Source organism: Dichotomopilus funicola (genome assembly GCF_033296635.1).
Source record: "Dichotomopilus funicola strain CBS 141.50 unplaced genomic scaffold C8A04scaffold_64, whole genome shotgun sequence".
Lineage (NCBI taxonomy): Eukaryota > Fungi > Ascomycota > Sordariomycetes > Sordariales > Chaetomiaceae > Dichotomopilus > Dichotomopilus funicola.
Window position 1 is genome coordinate 101,637 of NW_026944085.1, and position 21,012 is coordinate 122,648.

The following is a 21,012-nucleotide window of genomic DNA, read 5'->3' on the forward strand; positions in this document are numbered from 1 at the left end:
CAGGACAATATTTGCAGAGTAGATCAGACAGCTTCTTATCGTTTCTACACTCGATTTTGGGAGGTAAAGTTGGAAGTCTTGAACGAGAGGCTTGACGGGGTAAGAGTAATGGCAAGGGACTTGCACACCACAGTATTCCTGACTACGACAATACCCATCACAAGATCATCACAACTGGCTGGCCGGGGTACAGCTAGCATATAGACAACACTGGCAAGACTGTCAGTTACGAACCGTGGGCGATTTGACATCTGATCCCGAAGTTGATACGTGCCAAATGAGGAAACTGCCACCGTGTAAGTCGGGTGGAGCAAGGACACCGGGTTCCATCTAACACCCGCAGAACCTGTGACAGAGATGGATGAAGAAGATTCGAGATGCATATGACTGCCGCTGCTGCATTTACATGAATGTCCATGCGTACTCAAAGTTGAGGATTCCATTCTTTCCTCCCAGCGGATAAGATTTTACCACCTCTGCCTCACAAACTAAACCGTACGCATCTTATTGTCCTAGATGGAATCGTGGATGCGTCACCCAGCCCAACAAAACGAACACCGAAGTATTCCCGCCAGTCATATTTTCCGGACGGACAGCTGGTACTGTACCTTCCATACATACCTGAGTAGGTATGTACTCACCGCAGGTATGTACTCTCAGCAGCACTGACGAAACCAACACGCAGCATCCTGCAGACACACAACACAACCCTAGACCGAAACGGATACTTGCGGCATTGTGCCAACAGCATGCAGTATTCCAGGATCAAACCGATCTCACCTACCTTAGTTACCAAGAACTTTCCGGAATTGCCTGCTACATAGCACATTGTGTGAGGGAGTTGGCTAAGAACGCAAAAACGTAAGGACGCAGGGAGCTTGGAGCGAATTTATTCCGGCTATCTCTACCTAGGTGTCTGGGAGTACGAAAAGAACCCGCTTCATTCCGGTCTGCCTTCCAGTTGATGACGATGCGGCGTTAGACTGGGCTGGCGGCGTGGAGCCCCTGGTTGTGTGTGTAGCCAATCTTTTGTCGACTGCCGCTTGAACCACAAGCAACCTTTTGGTGAGCGTGGGGAGTCGCTTGTTTCTTTCTCATCTTGTCCGTCCCCGTTTCTGGAAAGGGACTGGGCAGCTAGGATAAATTCCGTGCGTTTTGGATCCCGTGAGTCAGGGTTTGGCTCTATCATTCGTCGTTTTGCTCCCTAGTTTGTGGTCATGCCAGTTTGAAGCCAAACATCCCACCACAATCCAGCGCTGCTCCAACCAGTCTTCTCCAACGATACAACACCCTCCACCAACCCCCTAAAGCTCCTTCTTCTCCTCATACGGCACCCCAGCAGCCTTAGCCTGCTCCCTCTCCTTATCACGCTTGGCATAAATCCCCGCCGTGAACGGGTTCTCAAACTGAATAGCAACCAGGTACACCACCAACACATGCAGCGTCAACAAAATCCCCGCCGGCTTTCCATACAACAGCGCCGTCCCCAAAAAGCTCATCGTCGAGCCATAATACATCGGCGCACTAGTAACATTAAACGGGAACCCCGTCACAATACTATCCATCAGGATACCAAAGTAGTCCCCCAGGAAGGTCCCTGTGATGCCGAGCTGCCAGGTGGAGGAGATGACGAAGAGGTTGCCGACGGCGAGCAGGGCGTAGGCGGCGTAGTTGATGTATTCGCCTTGGAGGGCCGGGTGGGACGGCTGGTCACGGAGGGCGCGCTCGTAGAGGAAGTCGCGCAGGAGGCCGAGGGAGAAGATGGTGGCGGCGAGGGCGTAGCATGCTGCTTGGCGGTTGCCGTTGAAGGCGCGGGTGAGGAACTTGGTGCGGTATTCTGGTGGTGTTAGGTGTTAGTGGGTTGGTGGTAGGCGATATTGGATGGATGGAGAGATGGCACGGACCTCTGCGGGCAACGATGCTGGAGAAGAGAATGTTAGTTACCAAACTAGCCTAAGTGAAAGGGGGACTTCAGATGAAACGTACTTCCAGAAGGTCGGGTTGAAAGCAATGGCGGCGGCCGAAACTGGTCATGTGGTCAGAAAGGTCGGATGGAAGGGGGTGGCGGGCCGGATGCAACATACTGAAGAGGCTGCGCTGGTCGAAGTCGACGAGGGCGAGGAGCTCGGGCAGGGACGTAGGGAGCGACATGGTTGCGATGGACGGGTGGTGTCGGTCGTAGATGAGAAAAGTAAAGGAATAAAAGATACTGCAAAGAACTAGCGTTGCACACGCAAGACAAGCCGGAGGAGACGAAAAAGTAAACACCTGGCCAAGAGCTGGTCAAGCCAAGTCAACAAAGCCTAAAAAAAAAATCGTGAGACGGTGTGTGCGGGAACGTCATCGGCCATGGTCGGCAACCACCCCCCAATCCCAAGCTCCCGGAGCTCTCAAGGCTCCACAGCCAACCCGAACCCCCACGGGGACTTGGCTCCAGGAACCCTCTCTGGGGCGTGGCACGTGCGTGGAGCTTTTAATGTGTCGTATAGCCAATCAGAAGCCAAGACGTCTTCAGCCCACCAACGGCGACCCGCTGCCGGTGTGTGTCGTTCCGACCGAAAGCGTGCAGGGGAGCGTGCAGGGGCCACAACAGGGGGTCAATTCAGCGCAAGCTCCCCTGGAGTGTCGCATCTTCAAACCAACTTGGCCTGCGCCGGCGTTTGCCAGCCAATCGCGCGATGAGACCACATTGCAGGCATTGGCAATGAGATGTATTTTAAGTTTTGTTTTATTGAGAATTTAACTTCAACTTTTAACTTTTGCGTTTAAACATCAGGGCGGAAGTCCAACTTCAGGTCAATCGACCTTTAACCTCTCTCTTTTCCCTGAGCTTCACCTCAGGTTCACCTCACCTCAACTCCCCCCTCAATTCTCTGAGACAGCACAGTCTGTCCCCTCACACCATGGCTCCTAAGTCCTCCTCCAAAAAACGCACTGCCACGCCCTCTGCTTCTACCGCCGCCCAACAAAAAACCTTCGAAGCCGACCTCCGTTCCCTCGCCCGCAAAGCCCGCTCCGACTCCCTTGCCTCTTCCCCCCTCACCCTCCTCCTAACCCAAACCACCCTCTACCTCCGCGTAACCGGCCTCCTCCTCCTCGCCGCCCTCTCCACCCTCATCTCCCAACTCTCCCTCTCCCCCGTCTACGGCTCGATCCCCTCGTCTTCCTGGCACACCTACCTCGTCGCGGCGGCCTGTTTCACGGGTTGGTCTGGCAATTTAGCCCTTGAGCGGGCGTTGCGCCGCGGCAGGGAGGGGGGCAGTGGAGCTGCCGCGACGTATTTGTTACCTGTGCTGGCGCTGTGGGTGCCGGTGGTGCATTTTGTGTTGGGGGGGTTTAGTGGGGTGTTGACGGCGAGATGGGGGCCGGTGGTTACGGAGGCGGTGGCGTTGTTCCCGTTGGTTGCGGTGTCGGCTTCATGTGTGGCGACGGAGTTGGAAGGGGTTGATTTGTCTGGATTACCGCTTCCCGGGTGGGTGGTGGAGGGTGTGCCCGGGTTGGGGGCGTATGGGGGGTTTAAGGTTGCGGCGGGGGGGTTGGTGGGACGGACGTGGGTGCATACGCGCGTGGGGATGCAGGTGGTGTTGGGGGGCGTGTATGCGGTGTTGGCGCCGTCGAGGTTGTTGGTGTTGACGGTGCCGGCGTTGTTTCATACGGCCGTGTTGAATACGCATGCGCCGACGCCGGCGGCGTTGGGGAGGTTGAATGCGGGCTTGGCGGAGGTTGGGTATGTGTTGTTGGATCGGGCCGAGTCGAATACGGGGTATATTTCGGTGTTGGATAGTCCGAAGGAGGGGTTTCGGTTGTTAAGGTGTGATCATAGTTTGTTGGGGGGGGAGTGGGTGAAGTTTTTGGGACAGGGCCGGTTTAAGGGGAACCAGGTGGCTGAGCCGGTGTATGGGGTGTTTACTATGTTGGAGGCTGTTAGGTTGGTCGAGACGCCGGAACCGATCGTCGACAGCGAGGCGAATGCCCTTGTCATGTACGTCACCCTTGCTCTTCTTCCAGCCTCTCACAACCTGGGAACCTTTCTCGAAAGATGGCAACTAACATAATACAGCGGCCTCGGCATCGGCACGACCCCCGCAGCCCTCATCGCCCACGGCATCGACACGACCGTCGTCGAGCTCGACCCCGTGGTGCACAGATTCGCCTCGCAGTACTTCCAGCTGCCCAGCAACCACACGGCCGTGATCGAAGACGCCGTGACCTACACCTCCCGGACAGCCGCCGACGAGTCCGAGCCCCGGTTCGACTACATCATCCACGACGTGTTCACGGGCGGTGCCGAGCCCATTGCGTTGTTTACGTTGGAGTTTTTGCAGAATCTGCATGCTTTGTTGAAGCCGAATGGTGTTGTTGCTATTGTAGGCCTCCCTATTGTTTCCTCTCTAAAAAGTACTAGCTGCTGATATTGATACACAGAACTACGCCGGCGACTTCGCCCTCCCGCCCCCGCGCATCGTCGTCAACACCATCCGCACCGTCTTCCCGACCTGCCGCATCTTCCGCGAGCACCCGCGCGACGAAGACGACTTTGCCCTCAACGGCCGGGATTTCACCAACATGGTTATTTTCTGCACCAAGACCGACACTAACACCAACAGCGACACCAACAGCGACACCAACAGCGGCACAGTCAAAACAATCACCTTCCGCGAGCCGACCGAGCGTGATTTACTGAACAGCCCCTCGCGCCAGGCATTTTTGCTGCCGCGGCATGAGGTCACGGATGCGGATTTCTTGGTGGAGGGGCCGGATGCGGAGGGGGTTTTGAGGAGGAATGAGACGGAGAGGTTGGTGAAATGGCATGCGGCGAGCGCGGCGGGGCATTGGACTGTTATGAGGACTGTGTTGCCTGAGGCTGTTTGGGAGGCGTGGTAGAGGGTTTAAGAGGGAGTGTAAAGAGTTGGTTAACGAAGGGCTGAATGGGATTGGGGTGGGTTATTTGTGGATGTATTAAAACAAGTTTGGGTTGATATGTTTTGATAGATTGGCTGTTTTGTTTATTTTCAAGAGATCTTGCTTCCCCTGCTTCATCCCCTTACTTCTTCCCCTTCTCCCACTGCCAGGTTCTCCCTAATCCTTAGCCACCCCCCTAGCAAACTCCTCACCCTCCCTATTCCTCTCCCCCCTCCACTCCTCCAAATACCCCGGCACCTCCCCCACCTCATTATACCCCCCCACCACCGGTGTCCCCAACACACTCCACACCGGCACCACGCCCGTCCAAACCCTCTCCACCACCCCCCTATCCTCCAGATCCCCCCGTTCGTCATGCGGTCCCCCCTCTCTGATCTTCGCACTCCCCGTCGTAATCCTCACCTTTAGCACACTCGTACTCTGCATCTCGGCCGCGTTGGGCGGGACACGGGTGTGGGCCCAGCGTTGAGGGACGACGCTGTTGGTGATGAGTTCCATGGCGTAGAGCTTTTCGGGGACGGAGGTGACGAGGGACGCGTGGCCGAAGAGGATGGCGCTGCGGTAGTTGTAGGAGTGGGAGTTGGGGGTGAGGGAGAGGACCAGGCCGTCGAGGTGGGTGGCTGCTATTGTTATGGGGATGCCTTCTTTACTCTCTTCGGTTGAGGTTTCGGTTGAGGTTTCGGATGCGGAGGAGGAGGAGGAGGAGCGGGCGGTGTTCATGATGCGGGAGGAGACGTAGCTTGGGGGTGTTAGTTGAGATGGTACCATTGGGCCCGATGCGGCTATGGGTAACACTACCCGTGGAGATACAGATCGAGCACATCTCCCAAATCAGCGCTGGGCCGGTCAAACGAGCCCATCTGCCCGATCATCGGCAGGACCGCCGGGAACGGGCTGCCTGGGGCCTGGAAGGAGACATGTAGCAGCGGGCATGTGTTGACAATCCGGTGGATGGCCTCGAGGGCGTAGTCCGCTAGTCGTTGTCAGTATGTGCTTTACCGTTATGTGCTTTACCCTTAAAAGTGGGAAGCTTACCTCGGTCCTTGAGCCGGTTGACCTTGCTGTACGGCTCGGTCGGGTACTGGAGCTCGCGGAGAGGCATTGTGATGGTAAGTGTAAGTAAGTTGGTGAGTTGCGTAGTAGGATGTTGGTGTTGGGACAGAATGGTTTGACTGGATGTGAGCGACGTTATATGTTGAAACTAGCACCCCACTCAAGTCTAATGACAGTACAGGTACAGTCAGTGCAATGGTGAGTCAAGTCCTTCAGGAAGAGAGGAGCCGTCGCAATCAAGACCGATTGGTCACTACCCCTCTGTCGGCCCCGATCTGAATCCTTCCCAGTCCCTTCAACATCCCCGCTCGGCTGGCCGCGGCTGTCCGCACCACGATTCCTCATCCGACACGCCCTTCTGGCGACCGGTGACCGGCGACCGGCTTAGATGACTCGGCCCGGGGAGGTGCTCGGGCTATAGAGACTCCCGAGAACTGTCGTGGGGACTGTCTACAGCTTACAAAGCTCATGTGAGGCTTCCTCTTACACTACACGCCTGAATTCGCGGATAAGATTTACCCGGCTCTCTATACCAGCGGGTATCTTGCAGCTCTGGCGATCGGGATGTCGTGAGACTCGGGTATTCATTCAGCCTGGGTCCTGGAAGATTGAACTGCCGAGGGCAAGAACGGTCAAGGAGGCAATTGTCACTTTCAATGCCGCTAAGGCTGGCCGGAAAATTCAGGCCCACGAATAAAGTGTAGACAACTGCCTCGCAGGTTCAATTCCAGACTACAGCTTTTGACGCTATGTTGCATGTTACATAGTAGGTTCGGAGAAAAGTGAGGTTCAGGAAAGAAACGGGTTTGCAATGAGGGGCTTCGGATTGGAGGGGCTGCCCCACCCCCACCATGTCGGGTCTTATTATGTGCACGGGCCATTCATACCCTAACCCTAAGATGCAATGCCAAGTGATTCCTTCAAACCCTCACTTCCAGGCCGAGTTTCCATCATGCATCAAAGTCGACCAGCATTGCGATGGCGAGACAAGGTGACCTCGCGGCTGTTGATATCCTTACTTTTATTTATTTTTCCTTCCGCTATCATATTTTCCAGTTCTGTAGCCTAAATATCGTAGTTCGAACATCGCACTCTAAATATCGCCCAGTCTCTCGGCTTGCCGGCACCGTCTCATCCGATCCATACTCCCTCAGATCCGAGAGCTGCAATCGATCACGATGTGAGGACACGGAAACAAACGCGCAGACGACAGCTCGCCGTCGCATCATTGTTGCATTTACCGCCGACGTCTAAATTTGGTTGACAAACTCACGGCACACTCGCCATCCAAATTAGCATCGATGCGAGTCAGCGTCGCACTGGGAATCGACTGCCCGTCTAGCCGATGAGTCCCGATGAGTGCGCAACATCAACAACAGCACCACCTCTATCAAAGGGGTAAAACGACAGAGACCATGTAGAACAGGAGCAACCCCCTCTTTTCAACAAGTCGCACCCTTCTCTGAAGTCGTGTCGAGGTTTCGGCGGCCGGCCAGTTGAAAAAGTCTCTCGAACGCCGGTCCGTGCGAGATGTAACAATTGCGGTTTCAAGTGAAACACCAAGAAACTGGTACCCTGCAGTTCTCACTTCTTAAGGTTACACGCTCTGTACCTTACTCGCTCACACACTCTCCATTCCTTGCGTCGAGCTTTCACCCTTTGCATAAATTCTGAGAGCAAGGGGCTTGTTTGAATGATCGCCCGCTTGTCCTGTCTGGGACCCAGCCTCATGAGGCTACTACTGTCGTACAGTAGCGAGTGTACTACAGAGTAGTAAGCCGATGTCGAGAAGTCGGTTTGTAAGAGGGGAGAGGGGGGACAGGGCAACCCTGCATCACCATGACTTCCGACTGCCAAGTATTCGCCTCACACTCTGCGTTTCCCCTTCTACTACAGAGTACCACAGTGACGTGCTGCTTTGACAGGACACCCCCGTCCGACCCGCCCACACGGAACCGTTTCTCGTCTCGACTCGAGCTGCAAGGCACATTGGTGGTCAACAATCTCTTCTCTTCCGCTAGTCGTAACTCTTTCCTTCCTTTGTTGTCAAGTTTGTTTACCTCAGTTGACGACGATGAGGGTCGTGACATGGCCGTATGAGCTCAACACCACGGTCTGATCCTCTGATCTGTGGATACTTCACGATGATACGGTAGTTTTTACTCTGTTTATTTTTTGTTGCTATTCTATTCTATGTACCCACCCATTGACTGGGCTGGCTGGCTTTTTGCTTCTCTTCTCTTCTCTTCTCTTCTCTTTTCGCTGGCGATTCTCAGTTTTTCTTCACCAACGCCACGATGGCGGTCGAGGGCGCGACGCAGGCCCTCGTCGCTGCTTTTTTCTTGTAAGTACCCTCTCCAACTCATCACCACTACCCACCGCAAGCATGCCTAGCCCAGAAGAGTAACCAACTAACAACCACAACAGCGGCCTCGTCCTCAACGCCTCCTCAACCACCACCCTCCTCTCCATCGCCAAAACCGGCAATGGCCTCGCCACCCTCTTCCGAGACAGCCAGAGGCTGGTCCTCACCCTCTTCCTCACCAGCTCCGCCCTCTGGGCCCTCCTCGCCTTCATCTCTGTCCTCCTCGACGTCTCGCCCTCGTCCACCATGCCCTGCCAGATCGGCGTCATCTTTGCTGCTATCTTTGACCAGTTCGCGCGGTTTGCGTTGGAGCAGTTTTTGCTTTGGGGTTTGAACGGCGGTGGAAAACAAGGCGGTGGGAAACAAGGAGTGGTTGGGCAGATGGTGGGACAGGGGTTGGTGCTGGTGCGGTTTGTGGCTGGCGCGGTGTTTGTGGGGTTTGTGAGGCCGCAGGTGGACGGGTTTTGTGTGGCCACGACGTCGGCGCTGCCGGTGGGGGTTTTGGTTACGGCGTTGGATGGGGTGGTGATTTTGGTGCTTGTTGGGAGGGCGTATTCCGTTGGAGGGGCTGCTAAGGGGGATGCGAACCCGGATCGGGGGAGGGCGTTGATGGGGGTATTGTTGGGGTTGACTTTTTGGACGGGGGTAGGTTTCTCGTTGTTAGACTGCGCGACAAGGTTCAAGGCTAACATGACAATAGATGAGTGTCCCGATGTTTCTGGGGTTTACCTCGCTGGCGTTGGCTACCAAGACGGTTCTCCCGGCGGCTGGACTGTTGGCCGTCCTCAGTACGTCAACCCCGTTTCCCGTCAAGTTCAACCCAAGTTGACTAACGTTTACAGTCATTGTAACCACCAACGCCGGTTCGTTACTCACCCCCCGAGCACGCGGCCCCGAGTCTTTCTCCCCCCGACGCCCCAACATCAGCCGCGACATCTCGACGTCCGACACCGACTACCCCCCCACGCGGTTCGAAGACCTCAAGGATGCCGCTCTCCGGTCGTCCCGGACCTTTGTCAACCCCCGCGAGGCACCGGCCGTTAAAGACGAGACCAGCATCGGCGGGCCCTTTGGCATGGAAACTGAACCGGTCCCGCCGCTCCCTGCGAATATCTCGAGCGTCACAGTCCCCGCGGGCCCGGGAAGAGCCCGGCTGGCCATCGGCCCCCCTATTCTCCAGCAATCGACGGGCCAGAACCCCTGGAACAAGATTGCCGTCATGGGCCTCAAGGAAGCGGCCGCAGCTGATCGGGAGCGAAGAGCGCGGATGGCGGCTGAGAGCGAGGTAGCGGCAGCCACAACGAGGAAGTCTACCGACCGGGTCCGGAGTATGGCCCCCGAAGAGGCTATCAAACGGGCTGTCAGTCTCAAGCGCAAGGAGGTTGCGTCGGTGTCGACGCAGGACGCGCTGTACCCGGGCATGCTGTCGGTGGATGATGTGTCTGTGGCTATGACGACTGGTGTGCGGTTATCTCCGGGTGTGGACGATGGTACTCGGAGGAGATCGCCACGGCCATCTTTACAGGAAGACGAGACCTCACCATCACCGGCACGACCGCAGAAAGCATCCCCCGTACAAACAACCCCCCCCATCCAACAATCCATCCAACAACCCCGTCAAGGATCCCCCGAAAGGACCGCCGACAACCGCCCCCTCCTAATCAACAACATCCGCCCCTCACGCACCCTCCCCCCTTCCCCCCCCCCCCCCCCCCCCCGAACCCCCCAAACCCCCCCCCCCCCCCCCCCAGAACCAACCAAAACCCCCCTCCAGCGCCGCCCAACCAACGGCTTGCCATCCAACCCACGTGCCCGGGGCCTGAAAGTAACCACCGACGACGGCAACGACCCGGCCGGACCACACCGTACTATCCTGTTTGTGAATAATATCGAGTATGACGACCCTGTTGCTGTGGAGGCGATTGTTAAAACAGCGGGCATAGCACCGAAGAAGCAGCAGCAGAAACAAATTCAGCATGCCACGGAGCCGCCGGTGTCTTCTTCGTCCTCTGTAGTCAACAGACCGCGTCCTATTCCCCGGAGGCCGGGGTCTTCCCAGGGAAGCCCCGCGTTAAACGACGGCCAGAACTATGCTCATCACAGACGGAGTAAATCCAGCGGGTCGCTCCTCATCAACAGTGACCGAAAATCAGCTTTGCTGTCCTCGACGTCGGGGAGTCCGACGGGTTTGCCGCCTTTGCCTGGGTTGCCGAGGAGTGCGACGGTTGGTGCGCGGCCGAGGTCAAGGTCGAGAGCGGGCAGTATGCAATCTAGATCACGGTCTCGGGCTAGTTCACAGGGGGGTGAGGAGGGGACACCAGAAGGGTTCATGTTCCCCGCTCCGCCGGGGAATGGATCATCATCATCCACTAACAACGGGAATGGGAATGGGGGGATGATGCTTGTGTCGGTGTCGATGAGGAGACGGTCGTCGTCGGTGCCGGAGGTGCCGCGGATTCCGGCGTCGTATTTGGAGAGGGGGTTGGATACGTCGCTTGGTGGGAGTGAGGAGAAGAGGGAGACAGTTGGGACCGTTGGGACCGTTGGGACCGTTGGAACGACCAGGACAGAGAGTGTGGTGGTTTCCGAGGTGGATGAGATTTGGCCGAGGAAGACTGTACGATCGCCGGTGGGGGATGAGGATGAGGATGAAGATGGAAGGGCATGGGACGATAACTCAACGAAACAACCGTATGCCAGCAGCCGTCCCCGCAACCGCGGCTCATCCCCCATCATCCCCGACGCCCACCCTCGCGTGTCAGCCTGGACAGAAACCACCTACGACCGGTCCGAAGACGACGCAACCAACTGGAGCTCCGTCAACTCGCCCGATATCGAAGCCGAAGCCGAAGCCGAAGCCGAAGCCGAAGCCGAGGCCGAGATAGCCGTCGGCGTCTCAGTTCCCATCCAGCACACACAAACCCTAGGTCTCCCAACATCAGTCCGTATGCCCGTCCCCGGTTCCCGCAAAGAAGACATCCGCGGCTCCGAGCTCTCCTTCGCCCAAGGCAGCAACCGCGAGACGCTCCCCTTCATGCTCGACACAGCCGGGATCCCCGCATCCGACCTCCAAGTCTCCGGTCTCCAAACCAACAATCTATCCACCACACCCATCATGCCCCCTTCAACAACCCCTTCCCTCACCTCCCAATCCCCACCTCAACCCCCATCCACCTGGCACCGCCGCGTAGGCGACGCCTGCCCAACTTTCTCCGCCCGCCGCGCTTCAAACACCAAATCCCGCAAACTCCCACCTCCTCCCATCCCCCTCTCCCTACACAACAACAACAACAACACCACATCTCGCAAACCGGCTGTCCCTGTTGTACACACACCACCGGAACTATTCCCGCTGGAATCACCCAGCCAAGCAATCCGGCAAATCCAAGCACAGCTTAGGAAGCTGGATGAAGATGAGATGGTGGTGGCCACGCCGGATAGCGCGTCAAGACGGATTGCGTTGCTGGCGGATTTGGAGAGGGAGATGGGTGAGCAGAAGGAGCAGTGGGAGGGGATTCGACATGATATGGGACGGGATTCGGTTTCGAGTGTGCGGACTGATACTACTACTACTACCTCCACAGTTACTGGCATGGGCGCAGGTGCGGGTGGTGATTCCCGTCGGGCGTCGGTGATGAGTGTGGGGAGTGTGGCGAGCACAGCGCGGAATTCATACTACTCGAACTCCAACCGGAATTCGTACGTGAACTCCAACTCAACCCGAAACTCAATCTCGATCTCGCGAAGGAGTATCGGTATCGGTCCAGGTCCAGAACGACGGACGTCACGGGATATGGCCGTGCCTGTGCCAGTGTCAGTGCCTGTGTCGGTGCCGGTGCGGCAGGATAGTAAGAGGGTGAAGAAGGACGGCCCGGTGCCGATGAGCAAGTGGCAGAAGCGGTTGACGGAGGCGCAGATGGAGTATATGCAGCTCAGGGCGAGCAGTTATGTGGGAGTGGGAATGGGATTGGGGGGGTTGCTGTTGGCTAGGGGGCAGTTGGGGAGTGGGATGCCGATGGGGGGTGATGAGGATGTCTCTGGGGATGTCTCGAAGGATTCCACTGACGGGAGGGAGAATGCCGTTGAGAATGCCACCGCGAGAAACGAGAAGGAGATGGGCTCTGGCATCGACGACCGGGCTGAAGTCTACAACCCGCGGTCTGTTACTCTCTGGACACCATCACACAGAGTCACAGCTGCACCGTCTCCGTCACTCTGGGCTCATACCCCTAAGCACACTCGGCAGTATATCCCTGAGTATACCCCTGAAGACGACCTACCCGGCCTCTCCGTTCGCCCAGCCAAGAGAACAACCCAAACCCCCCTCGTGATCTCCTCCACAACTCTTTGGCGCAAACCCCACAACTCCCTCCACCGCAGCAGCAGCAGCAACGCCTCCCATCTCTGGAGGCCACGCTGGGCATCCGCTGCACCGCCTGCTCAGCCCTTCGTCCGCACCACCGTCACCTCAACACCCCCCTCAGCTCCACTCTCCACGGCTTCCCCAAACCCAAACCTAAACTTGACCACCTCAAACCCAGTCGGCCTACCCCCCCAACCCAAACCCCGCGCCCCCCTAACCCACCGTCCTACCCGCCGCAGCAGCACCAGACGCCTAACAACCATCACCGCCACCCTGCTGCCCGATATCCTCGAGAGCCCGGAGCCGCTGCCCGATAAGCGAGGGACGCTAGGGATCTTTCAGTTTCCGTGGGGCGAGAGGTCGGATACGGCGAGGAGTGTGGGCCTTGGGATTGGACAGGGTGTGAATGGGAGGAGTGTGGGGATGGCTATGCCGGGGACTATGACTTCTGGTGTGAGGGGTCAGTCTCTACCTAGTCAGTCTGGTCAGTCTCAGTCCCAGCCTCAGACTGGAGGGTCTCCAGGGGGGGAGTATTCGTCGTTTTTCGATGATTACGACGACGACGACGACGACGATGACAACGAAAGTGGTGAAACCGACTCAGACGAGGAAGACGAGGAAGAAGAGAAGGGAGAAGAAGAAGAAGATAGCGACGACGGATTCGATGACTCCACGCTCTGGGAAATCGCCAGTCTGCTCAAATCTGACGCTGTGCCTTCGCGGGGGAGTCTGTTCCCTCCTATACTTGAGCGCGATAGTGACAGCGGTAGCTACAACGGCAGCGGCAGTGGCAGCGGGGGTAGCTCGGTGGTGGATGATTACATGAATGAGATCATCCCGTCGGAGAGTGAAGAGCGGGAGTCGATTGTTATTGGGTTGGGGGAGTTGCAGGATGGGGGGTTGTTTGATGGGCAGACACATCCCTTTGGTGGCGAGAAACAAGAACAGCGGGACTCGGCGACGCTGGATAGCTCGACGTTGATGATACTCGAGGGGGATGATGACTTGGGGATGTCCCCGCGGCCGTTGGTTACGCCTGTTAGGGGGTTGGTTGTGCCTGCTAAACCCGATGTAGCGGTCCCGAGTCCTGTGATGGAGCATAAACAGCCCTCGGTCAAGCTGTGGGTTCCTTCCCGGGCAGCAGCTGTACCGACACAGCAAGGGTTGTTTACACCCGGCACCGGCAGTCGTTCGGTGACGGACTACCGCAGCACTACAGAAGAACCGGCTGCCAGGCACACCAAGCGGGTACCGCGTGTTGAAAAGAAACCACTCGACCAGTTGGCATCTACTGTGCTTTGGGGGTCTGGGAAGAAAACTACCGACAAGAGCCACAACTGGATCCTGGGGCCAGTCGTAGCCCCCAAGCGTGATACAGCGAGCGAGGCGGTACCCCGTACTCCGGCAAACCACAAACAATCATCGGCCAGCTTGTGGATTCCTTCTCAGACAGCTGTACCGACGCCAAAAACACCAAAACAGCCAGGGTTGTTTGCATCTGGCAACCGATCTGTAGCAGACCGCCGCAGTACAGCTAAAGAACTGCCTGCTCGATCCGGCAAGCGGGTACAGCGTGTGGAGAAGAAGCCACTCGACCAGTTGGCGTCTACTGCACTTTGGGGGGCTGGGAACCAAGCTACCGAGAAGAGCCACAACTGGATCATGGGTCCAGCCGTAACTCCCAAGCGTGATATGGCGAGCGAGGTGGTACCTTGTCCTACGATAGAGCACAAACAACCCTCATCCGGGCTGTGGATGCCGTCTCGGGCAGTTGCACCGACACCAACACCGACACCTGCTCAGGAAGGGCTGTTTACATCCGGAAGCCGATCTGTGGCCAACTACCGTACCACAGGCGAGGAACCAGCCGCTCGGTCCAGCAAACGGATGCCGCGTGTTGAGCAAAAGCCACTGGACCGGTTGGTATCTGCTCAACTCTGGGGGGCTAAGGAGAAAGCTACCAAGAAGAGCCACAACTGGATCATGGGATCGCGGCCGACGCAAAAGGCTGGCAAGGTCCAACGACCACGAGCTACCTCTCAAGATTGGAACGCCGCTCTTGCTGAGGCTGTCGCGCTTTCTACTCCCCCTCAACACGAATATCAAGGCCAAAACCATCAACAACACACTCTGGTGCTAGATACCTTCAACCCCGCAACAAAACACCCCGTCTTCGCCACCCGCTCACTCACCTCCCACTCTGCCTGTCCCCATCCCGCAGCAACAGGCTACACCCACGATCCAGCCGCCGTGCACCCTGTCTTCTTTGGCTCGCGGGTTCTTACTTGTCCTGAAGCTGTGGCACACCCTGCTTTCTTGGGACAGATCTCCTCCCGGAAGCAGGTCCAATTCAATCCTCCCCCCAGCGCAATCCAAGCCCAAATCGAAGCCCTCGAGCAGGAGCGGCAGTTCGCCGAGCGCGTGGCAAGGGAAGAGCAGAGGAGGCGGACTGTAGCTGGCGCGGGTGCGGGTGCTTATGCTGGGGGGTATTATGAGTACCCTGGTTACTCGCCCGATGGGGAACAGCAGAAGCAGCAGCCAGGGTTGGAGAATACAAGCGGCGACACAGTGGAGGAGCTGCAGCGGAAATTGAGTGCGAGGATTCGGCAGTCTTTGGCGTACCCTGGGTCGAGGTGATTTATTTCGGTGTTGAGGGGAAGAGTTGTTGACGGGATGGAGAGTTAAGTTCGTGCGTTGTTGGGAGGGTTAGGGTTGGGGATGGGGAAAAGGGATGTGGAATACCCAGGTGGTGAAGAGGCCCGTTCGGCCAGGTTGATAGCTTTGTTTTCACCTTTTTTTTACTGTTTTTTTTAGTATCTTAACTTTTTCCTTTCATCTGTTTGTATTTCACCGTCTTCACCATTTCATCACATTTCTCTCAAATATCAATACCAAATCCAATTTGTACTCCAACTCGTCTATCAAGCCGCAAACCCCAAATACTCTGTCCTCCCCTATGATGCAGAAAATAACTCGCAAAATCCCGATTTGAAACTGAATGTCAAATCCGCCGGCGTTATGGTTGATAAACCTTCTTCGCAGGTACAGTCCAAGTCACTTATCTTTCATGTTTGCCTGTCTATCTCCGCGGGCTTCCCAACGCGGAAGCGACGATGGCGTATGCAACACCTGATTGGCCAGATAGCCACAGCCTTATCAACGTCTCTTATCTCCGCCTTGAAGAATTAACCCTCGCTCTGTCTTTCTCACGTTCTTTTTCTACGTTATCGGACAGTCTCTCTCTACTGCGTCTCGAGCGACCGAATCGAACTAGTCAAACCATAATCGCGCGAGCGCCCGTGCTGCTCCCCGAATTCCCACGCATCTCCGCATCACGGCATCCCCACATCCAACCGGCTCCGCGGCGTATCGAGACGGGACGAAAAGTTGAAGAATTTCCCCGGAGATGCAAGAATTCCTCTCATCCCGCGCTCACTGTGTGTGTTACTGTTACTGTTACACCTTGTAACGTCGTCTGTTTTTTTTTATCCATTATCCATTATCCATCCCGTGTCTTCCCCGTGCCATCCCCGTGTCATCTCCGAGTTACTCTGTCCCGTGTCATCCCCGAATTACGCCCGAGATGGTCCTGCGGAGTGAGATGCTCCCGCGGAGGAACATGCTACGCAGGGAGAGACCGTGAGAGAGAGGGAGCGAGAGAGTATATATCCCCGGAGATGTGCTTCTCCGCCAGGTTGAGTCAGTTAGTGCTGGTTGGGACGGCATGGAATAGCATGGCCTGGCATTACGATGGGTGTTGTCAATTGCCGCGGTTTTGGTGACACAGCCCAAGTAGAGGTGGGATATTGATGGTGGTGGCGGGTGGTTTTGTTCCGTTAGACTGGTGGGTAGGTTTGTATTGGTTTTATTTTCTCCAGCTTTGTTTTTTGCTCTTTGTTATTTTCTTTTCTTTTTCTCTACTCCTTTTCTCTCCCACTTGTAACTTCATGCTTCAGACCACCCGTTACCCTAATTAAACATCACTGCCATCACTGTCTATTTCTATTGCTGTCCTTTCTGTGGATTACTCTGTGGATTACTCTGGATAGTCTGTGAATACCGCTGCCATGGCGGTGGGTACCCGCAAACACGTCGTGGTTGTCGGCCTGGGAATGGTCGGCATCAGCTTCATGTAAGTCTAACCCATCTAAGTTCTAACAACGGCACCCAAGGCCTGAGCTGACCCCAACAGCGAGAAACTGCTGAAACTAGACGCAAGGACACGCGAGTACAACATCACAGTGGTCGGCGAGGAAAAGCACGTGGCCTACAACCGCGTGGGCTTAACCACCTTTTTCGAGCACCGCCAAGTTGAGAAGCTATACCTAAACCCCTTAGAATGGGTGAGTCTCTTGCCCCTCAGCAAACGGCCATACACCACTAACCCCCCCCAGTACGAGAGCGTCTCCGATGGAGCACTAAACTACCACATCAACACAAAAGTCACCCACATCAACCCCACCTCCAAAACAATATCCTGCGCTAACGGCACGCAACTCATTTACGACATCCTCGTCCTCGCGACCGGCTCCGACGCCGTCCTCCCCCGCAGTACCCCCAATTACGACGCCACGGGGGTATTTGTCTACCGTACCGTAGAAGACCTCGAGAAACTGATCGCCTTCTCGGCCGAGCGGAAAGACTCGGTAGGCGCTGTCGTCGGCGGCGGCCTGCTGGGTCTGGAAGCCGCCAAGGCACTGATGGATCTGCAGTGCTACAGTAGCGTCAAAGTGGTGGAGCGTAACGGGTGGGTGCTCAGTCGGCAGCTGGACGCGGCGGCCGGGGGGATGGTGGTTGATCAGGTGCGGGAGTTGGGGGTTGATGTGTTGTTGAAGACGGCCGTTGCGGAGATACAGGTGGATGAAGACCGGAATGTGACGGGGGTGGTTTTCAAGGATGGCCGGTCCATGGCGTGCTCCACGCTATGCTTTGCTATTGGGGTTCAGCCGAGGGATGAGCTCGCGCGGGAGGCGGGACTGGAGTGTGCCCCTCGAGGCGGGATTGTGGTGGACGACGGGCTGAGGACGAGTGACCCGGATGTCTACGCCATTGGGGAGTGCGCGAGCTGGCAGGGGCAGATGTTTGGGCTGATTGGGCCGGGCGTGGAGATGGCGGATGTGCTGGCGTTTAATCTCACGCAGGCTAAGTTGCACCAGCCGAGGGTGTATAAGCAGCCGGACTTGAGCACGAAACTGAAGTTGCTGGGCGTTGAGGTGGCCAGCTTCGGGGACTACTTTGCGGATATCCATGGACCGAAGCAGCTCCCAGCCAAGGCTGCCCGAAAGAAACCCGGCGATGTCTCGTCTGTCAAAGCACTCACCTACCGCGACCCGTTCCAGAACGTGTACAAAAAGTACATCTTCACCACGGACGGCAAGTACCTCCTGGGCGGGATGATGATCGGCGACACCAAAGACTACGTCAAGCTAGTCCCCCTAGTCAAGAACCAAAAGCCCCTCGACATCCCCCCAAGCGAGCTCATCTTAGGCGCAAAAAAAGACGGCGACGACGGAGCCGACGACCTGGACGACGACACGCAAATCTGCAGCTGCCACAACGTCACAAAGGGGGACATGGTGCGCGTCATCAAAGACGGCACCTGCAAGTCCCTCGGCGACATCAAGTCGTGCACCAAAGCCGGCACGGGCTGCGGCGGATGCGTGCCCCTGATGACCTCCATCTTCAACCACACCATGGCCGCCCTCGGCAACGAAGTGCAAAATCACCTCTGCCCTCACTTCCGCCACTCCCGCGCCGAGCTGTATCACATCATCAGCGTCAAACGCCTCACCACCTTGTCCCAGGTCATGCGCGCCGCGGGAGTTGACCCGAATAGCCACGGTTGCGAGGTGTGTAAGCCGTGTCTGGGTAGCATCTTTGCTAGTTTATGGAACGAGCATGTGATGAGTGCCTCCCAGCACGGCCTGCAGGACACCAACGACCAGTTCCTGGGTAACATCCAGCGTAACGGCACCTACAGCGTGGTCCCGCGCATGGCGGCCGGGGAAATCACCCCGGACAAGTTACTAGCCATCGCGCAGGTAGCCAAGGACTACAACCTGTACACCAAGATCACAGGCGGGCAGCGGATCGACATGTTTGGGGCGAAAAAGCAGGATTTGTTGGCGATTTGGGGTAGGTTGGTGGATGCGGGCATGGAGAGTGGACATGCGTATGCGAAGGCGCTGAGGACGGTCAAGAGCTGTGTCGGCACGACATGGTGTCGGTATGGAGTTGGGGATAGCGTGGGCATGGCGGTGGTGTTGGAGGAGAGGTATAAGAGTATTAGGGCGCCGCATAAGATTAAAGGGGGGGTTAGTGGGTGTGTGAGGGAGTGTGCTGAGGCGCAGAGTAAGGAGTATGTTTTTCTTTTTGCTTTTCTTTCCCCCTTTTCCCTTCTTTTTTTGAAAAAGAAAACACTAACAAATTCAGCTTCGGCCTCATCGCCACAGACAAAGGCTTCAACATCTTCGTGGCCGGCAACGGCGGCGCCAACCCCCGGCACGCCTCGCTCCTCGCCAAAGACGTCCCCCCGACCGAAGTCATCCCCATCCTCGACCGCTACCTCATGTTCTACATCCGCACCGCCGACAAGCTCCAGCGCACCGCCCGCTGGATAGAGGCCCTCCCCGGCGGTTTGGACTATCTCAAGCGCGTGGTTCTCGACGACGCTTTGGGGATCAACGCCGCGCTGGAGGCGCAGATGCAGGAGTTGGTGGGCAGTTATTTTGATGAGTGGGCCGAGGCGATTAATACCCCCGAGATTGCGGCACGGTTTCGGCAGTTTGCGAATACGGAGGAGACGGTCGAGGGGATGGAGCTGGAGAGGGAACGCGGGCAGATGAGGCCGGTTATGTGGCCGAAGGACACTCCTTCTTCTTCGTCGTCCGCATCTTCCACGTCTGCCCCTTCATCACCGCGATCCTCATCCGCCTCTTTATCCCCATCCTCCTCCACCACCTCGTTATCATCAACCCTCTCCTCCCCCTCCCAACTCTCCAAGAAAACAACAGACTTTGCCCCCCTCACAAAAACCTGGTCCACCACCTCCTGGCAACCCCTGCTACCCGCGTCTTACTTTGCCGGCGCGGATGACCTTCCCAACGGGATCAGCGCGGCGGTGAAGCGTGGGGACACCCAGCTGGCGGTGTGGCGGTTTAGGGGGAGGTACTATGCCACGCAGCAGATGTGTCCGTTTAAGAGGGCGTTTGTGTTGGCTGATTCGTTGGTGGGGGATGTGCCTTTGGTGTCTGGGTCTGGATCTTCTTCTAGGGCTGAGTCTCCATCTGGGACTGGATCTGGCTCTGGCTCTGAGTCCGCGTCTACGCCAGAACCCACAGAGCCAAGCCCAGGAATAAGCGATGAACACTCCCCCTACATCTCCTCCCCGCAACATAAAAAATCCTATTCCCTTCTCACAGGCCACTGTCTCAACGACCCATCCCTCTCTATCGCCATCTTTGAGGTGGAAGAACGTCCTGCCCCTACTTCTGCTTCCACTGCCTCAGAAGAAGGGGGGAACGAGGGGGCTATGGTATACATCAAACTCCCCCCCGTTGACGAACTTGACGAGGCGCTGGGCACGAAGCGGTGGATGGTACGGAAGGGGGAGGCCGGGCCGGGGTTGTTTGAGGAGGTTGATTCGCGGGGGGGAAGCCTTAGTGCTGTTGGGAAGAAGGGGAGGAGGGTTGTTGCAGGGAGGAGGATGTCTGGGGGAGTAGGAGAGGGCGAGGAGAGAGGGAATAGGGCTGGGGCTGGGGCTGGGGCTGGGGGGCTGGAGTGGTGATTTGTTTTTGTTATTGTTTTTTGTTTTGGCGTGTTTTGTTTAGTTGGAGTGGTGGTTTTGTTTGGTATGGTTTTTGGAGAGAAGATGGGATTTGATATGGGGGGTTGCATTAGTTTGGAATGGATATGATATGACGATTACGAGATTGACCTTTTGCTTGAAAACGGTCACAAAAGACAGATGTCTATTGTCACAGCAAGTGAAGACCCTTTCATACAGGGAGTGACACCGTTTGAGAGTTGAAGATTGTGGACATTGCTTTTTGATAACTACCGATTGAGACATAATCGGGGCGTGTGATTAGGTGCTCTCGAATGTACGGCAAGGGGTACATGTATACATGTTTCGAAGGTTACAAAAGCATACAGCCCAGCTCTATAGGATAAATGGGGTCTGAGACCCGGTAAAGTGAGAGATATATTGTACCATTCATTCCCTTCAACACAACACTCCTGGCTGTGCCCTATGTAGCCCTGAGGGAGGTGTAAATCTCGTGGGGGTCTGGTCTTCAAACGCGGTATT

The 21,012-nt window shown here is 56.5% G+C and overlaps 5 protein-coding genes across 5 annotated transcripts; 3 read left to right on the forward strand and 2 right to left on the reverse strand.

Annotated features, from left to right (window-relative positions):
• Nucleotides 1-1,304: 1,304 nt before the first annotated feature.
• Nucleotides 1,305-2,151, reverse strand: C8A04DRAFT_31330 (phospholipid methyltransferase-domain-containing protein; the record flags this gene model as incomplete). The annotated part of the gene is made up of 4 exons (XM_062781726.1): nt 1,305-1,837; nt 1,905-1,921; nt 1,987-2,026; nt 2,085-2,151. The coding sequence occupies 4 exons, from the start codon at nt 2,149-2,151 to the stop codon at nt 1,305-1,307; spliced, it is 657 nt and encodes a 218-aa protein (XP_062634494.1).
• A 752-nt stretch (nt 2,152-2,903) lies between these two features.
• C8A04DRAFT_39355 (polyamine aminopropyltransferase) lies at nt 2,904-4,884 on the forward strand (the record flags this gene model as incomplete). The annotated part of the gene is made up of 3 exons (XM_062784557.1): nt 2,904-3,982; nt 4,061-4,367; nt 4,426-4,884. The coding sequence occupies 3 exons, from the start codon at nt 2,904-2,906 to the stop codon at nt 4,882-4,884; spliced, it is 1,845 nt and encodes a 614-aa protein (XP_062634495.1).
• Nucleotides 4,885-5,079: 195 nt separating this feature from the next.
• Nucleotides 5,080-6,025, reverse strand: C8A04DRAFT_39356 (uncharacterized protein; the record flags this gene model as incomplete). The annotated part of the gene is made up of 3 exons (XM_062784558.1): nt 5,080-5,662; nt 5,722-5,896; nt 5,959-6,025. 3 exons carry the CDS (start codon nt 6,023-6,025, stop codon nt 5,080-5,082), a joined length of 825 nt encoding a protein of 274 aa, XP_062634496.1.
• A 2,248-nt stretch (nt 6,026-8,273) lies between these two features.
• C8A04DRAFT_31333 (uncharacterized protein) lies at nt 8,274-15,341 on the forward strand (the record flags this gene model as incomplete). The annotated part of the gene is made up of 4 exons (XM_062781727.1): nt 8,274-8,320; nt 8,404-8,986; nt 9,042-9,129; nt 9,184-15,341. 4 exons carry the CDS (start codon nt 8,274-8,276, stop codon nt 15,339-15,341), a joined length of 6,876 nt encoding a protein of 2,291 aa, XP_062634497.1.
• A 1,430-nt stretch (nt 15,342-16,771) lies between these two features.
• On the forward strand, nt 16,772-20,490 carry C8A04DRAFT_31334 (uncharacterized protein; the record flags this gene model as incomplete). Its single annotated transcript, XM_062781728.1, has 4 exons — nt 16,772-16,836; nt 16,897-17,047; nt 17,099-19,062; nt 19,137-20,490. 4 exons carry the CDS (start codon nt 16,772-16,774, stop codon nt 20,488-20,490), a joined length of 3,534 nt encoding a protein of 1,177 aa, XP_062634498.1.
• Between the last annotated feature and the right edge of the window lie 522 nt (nt 20,491-21,012).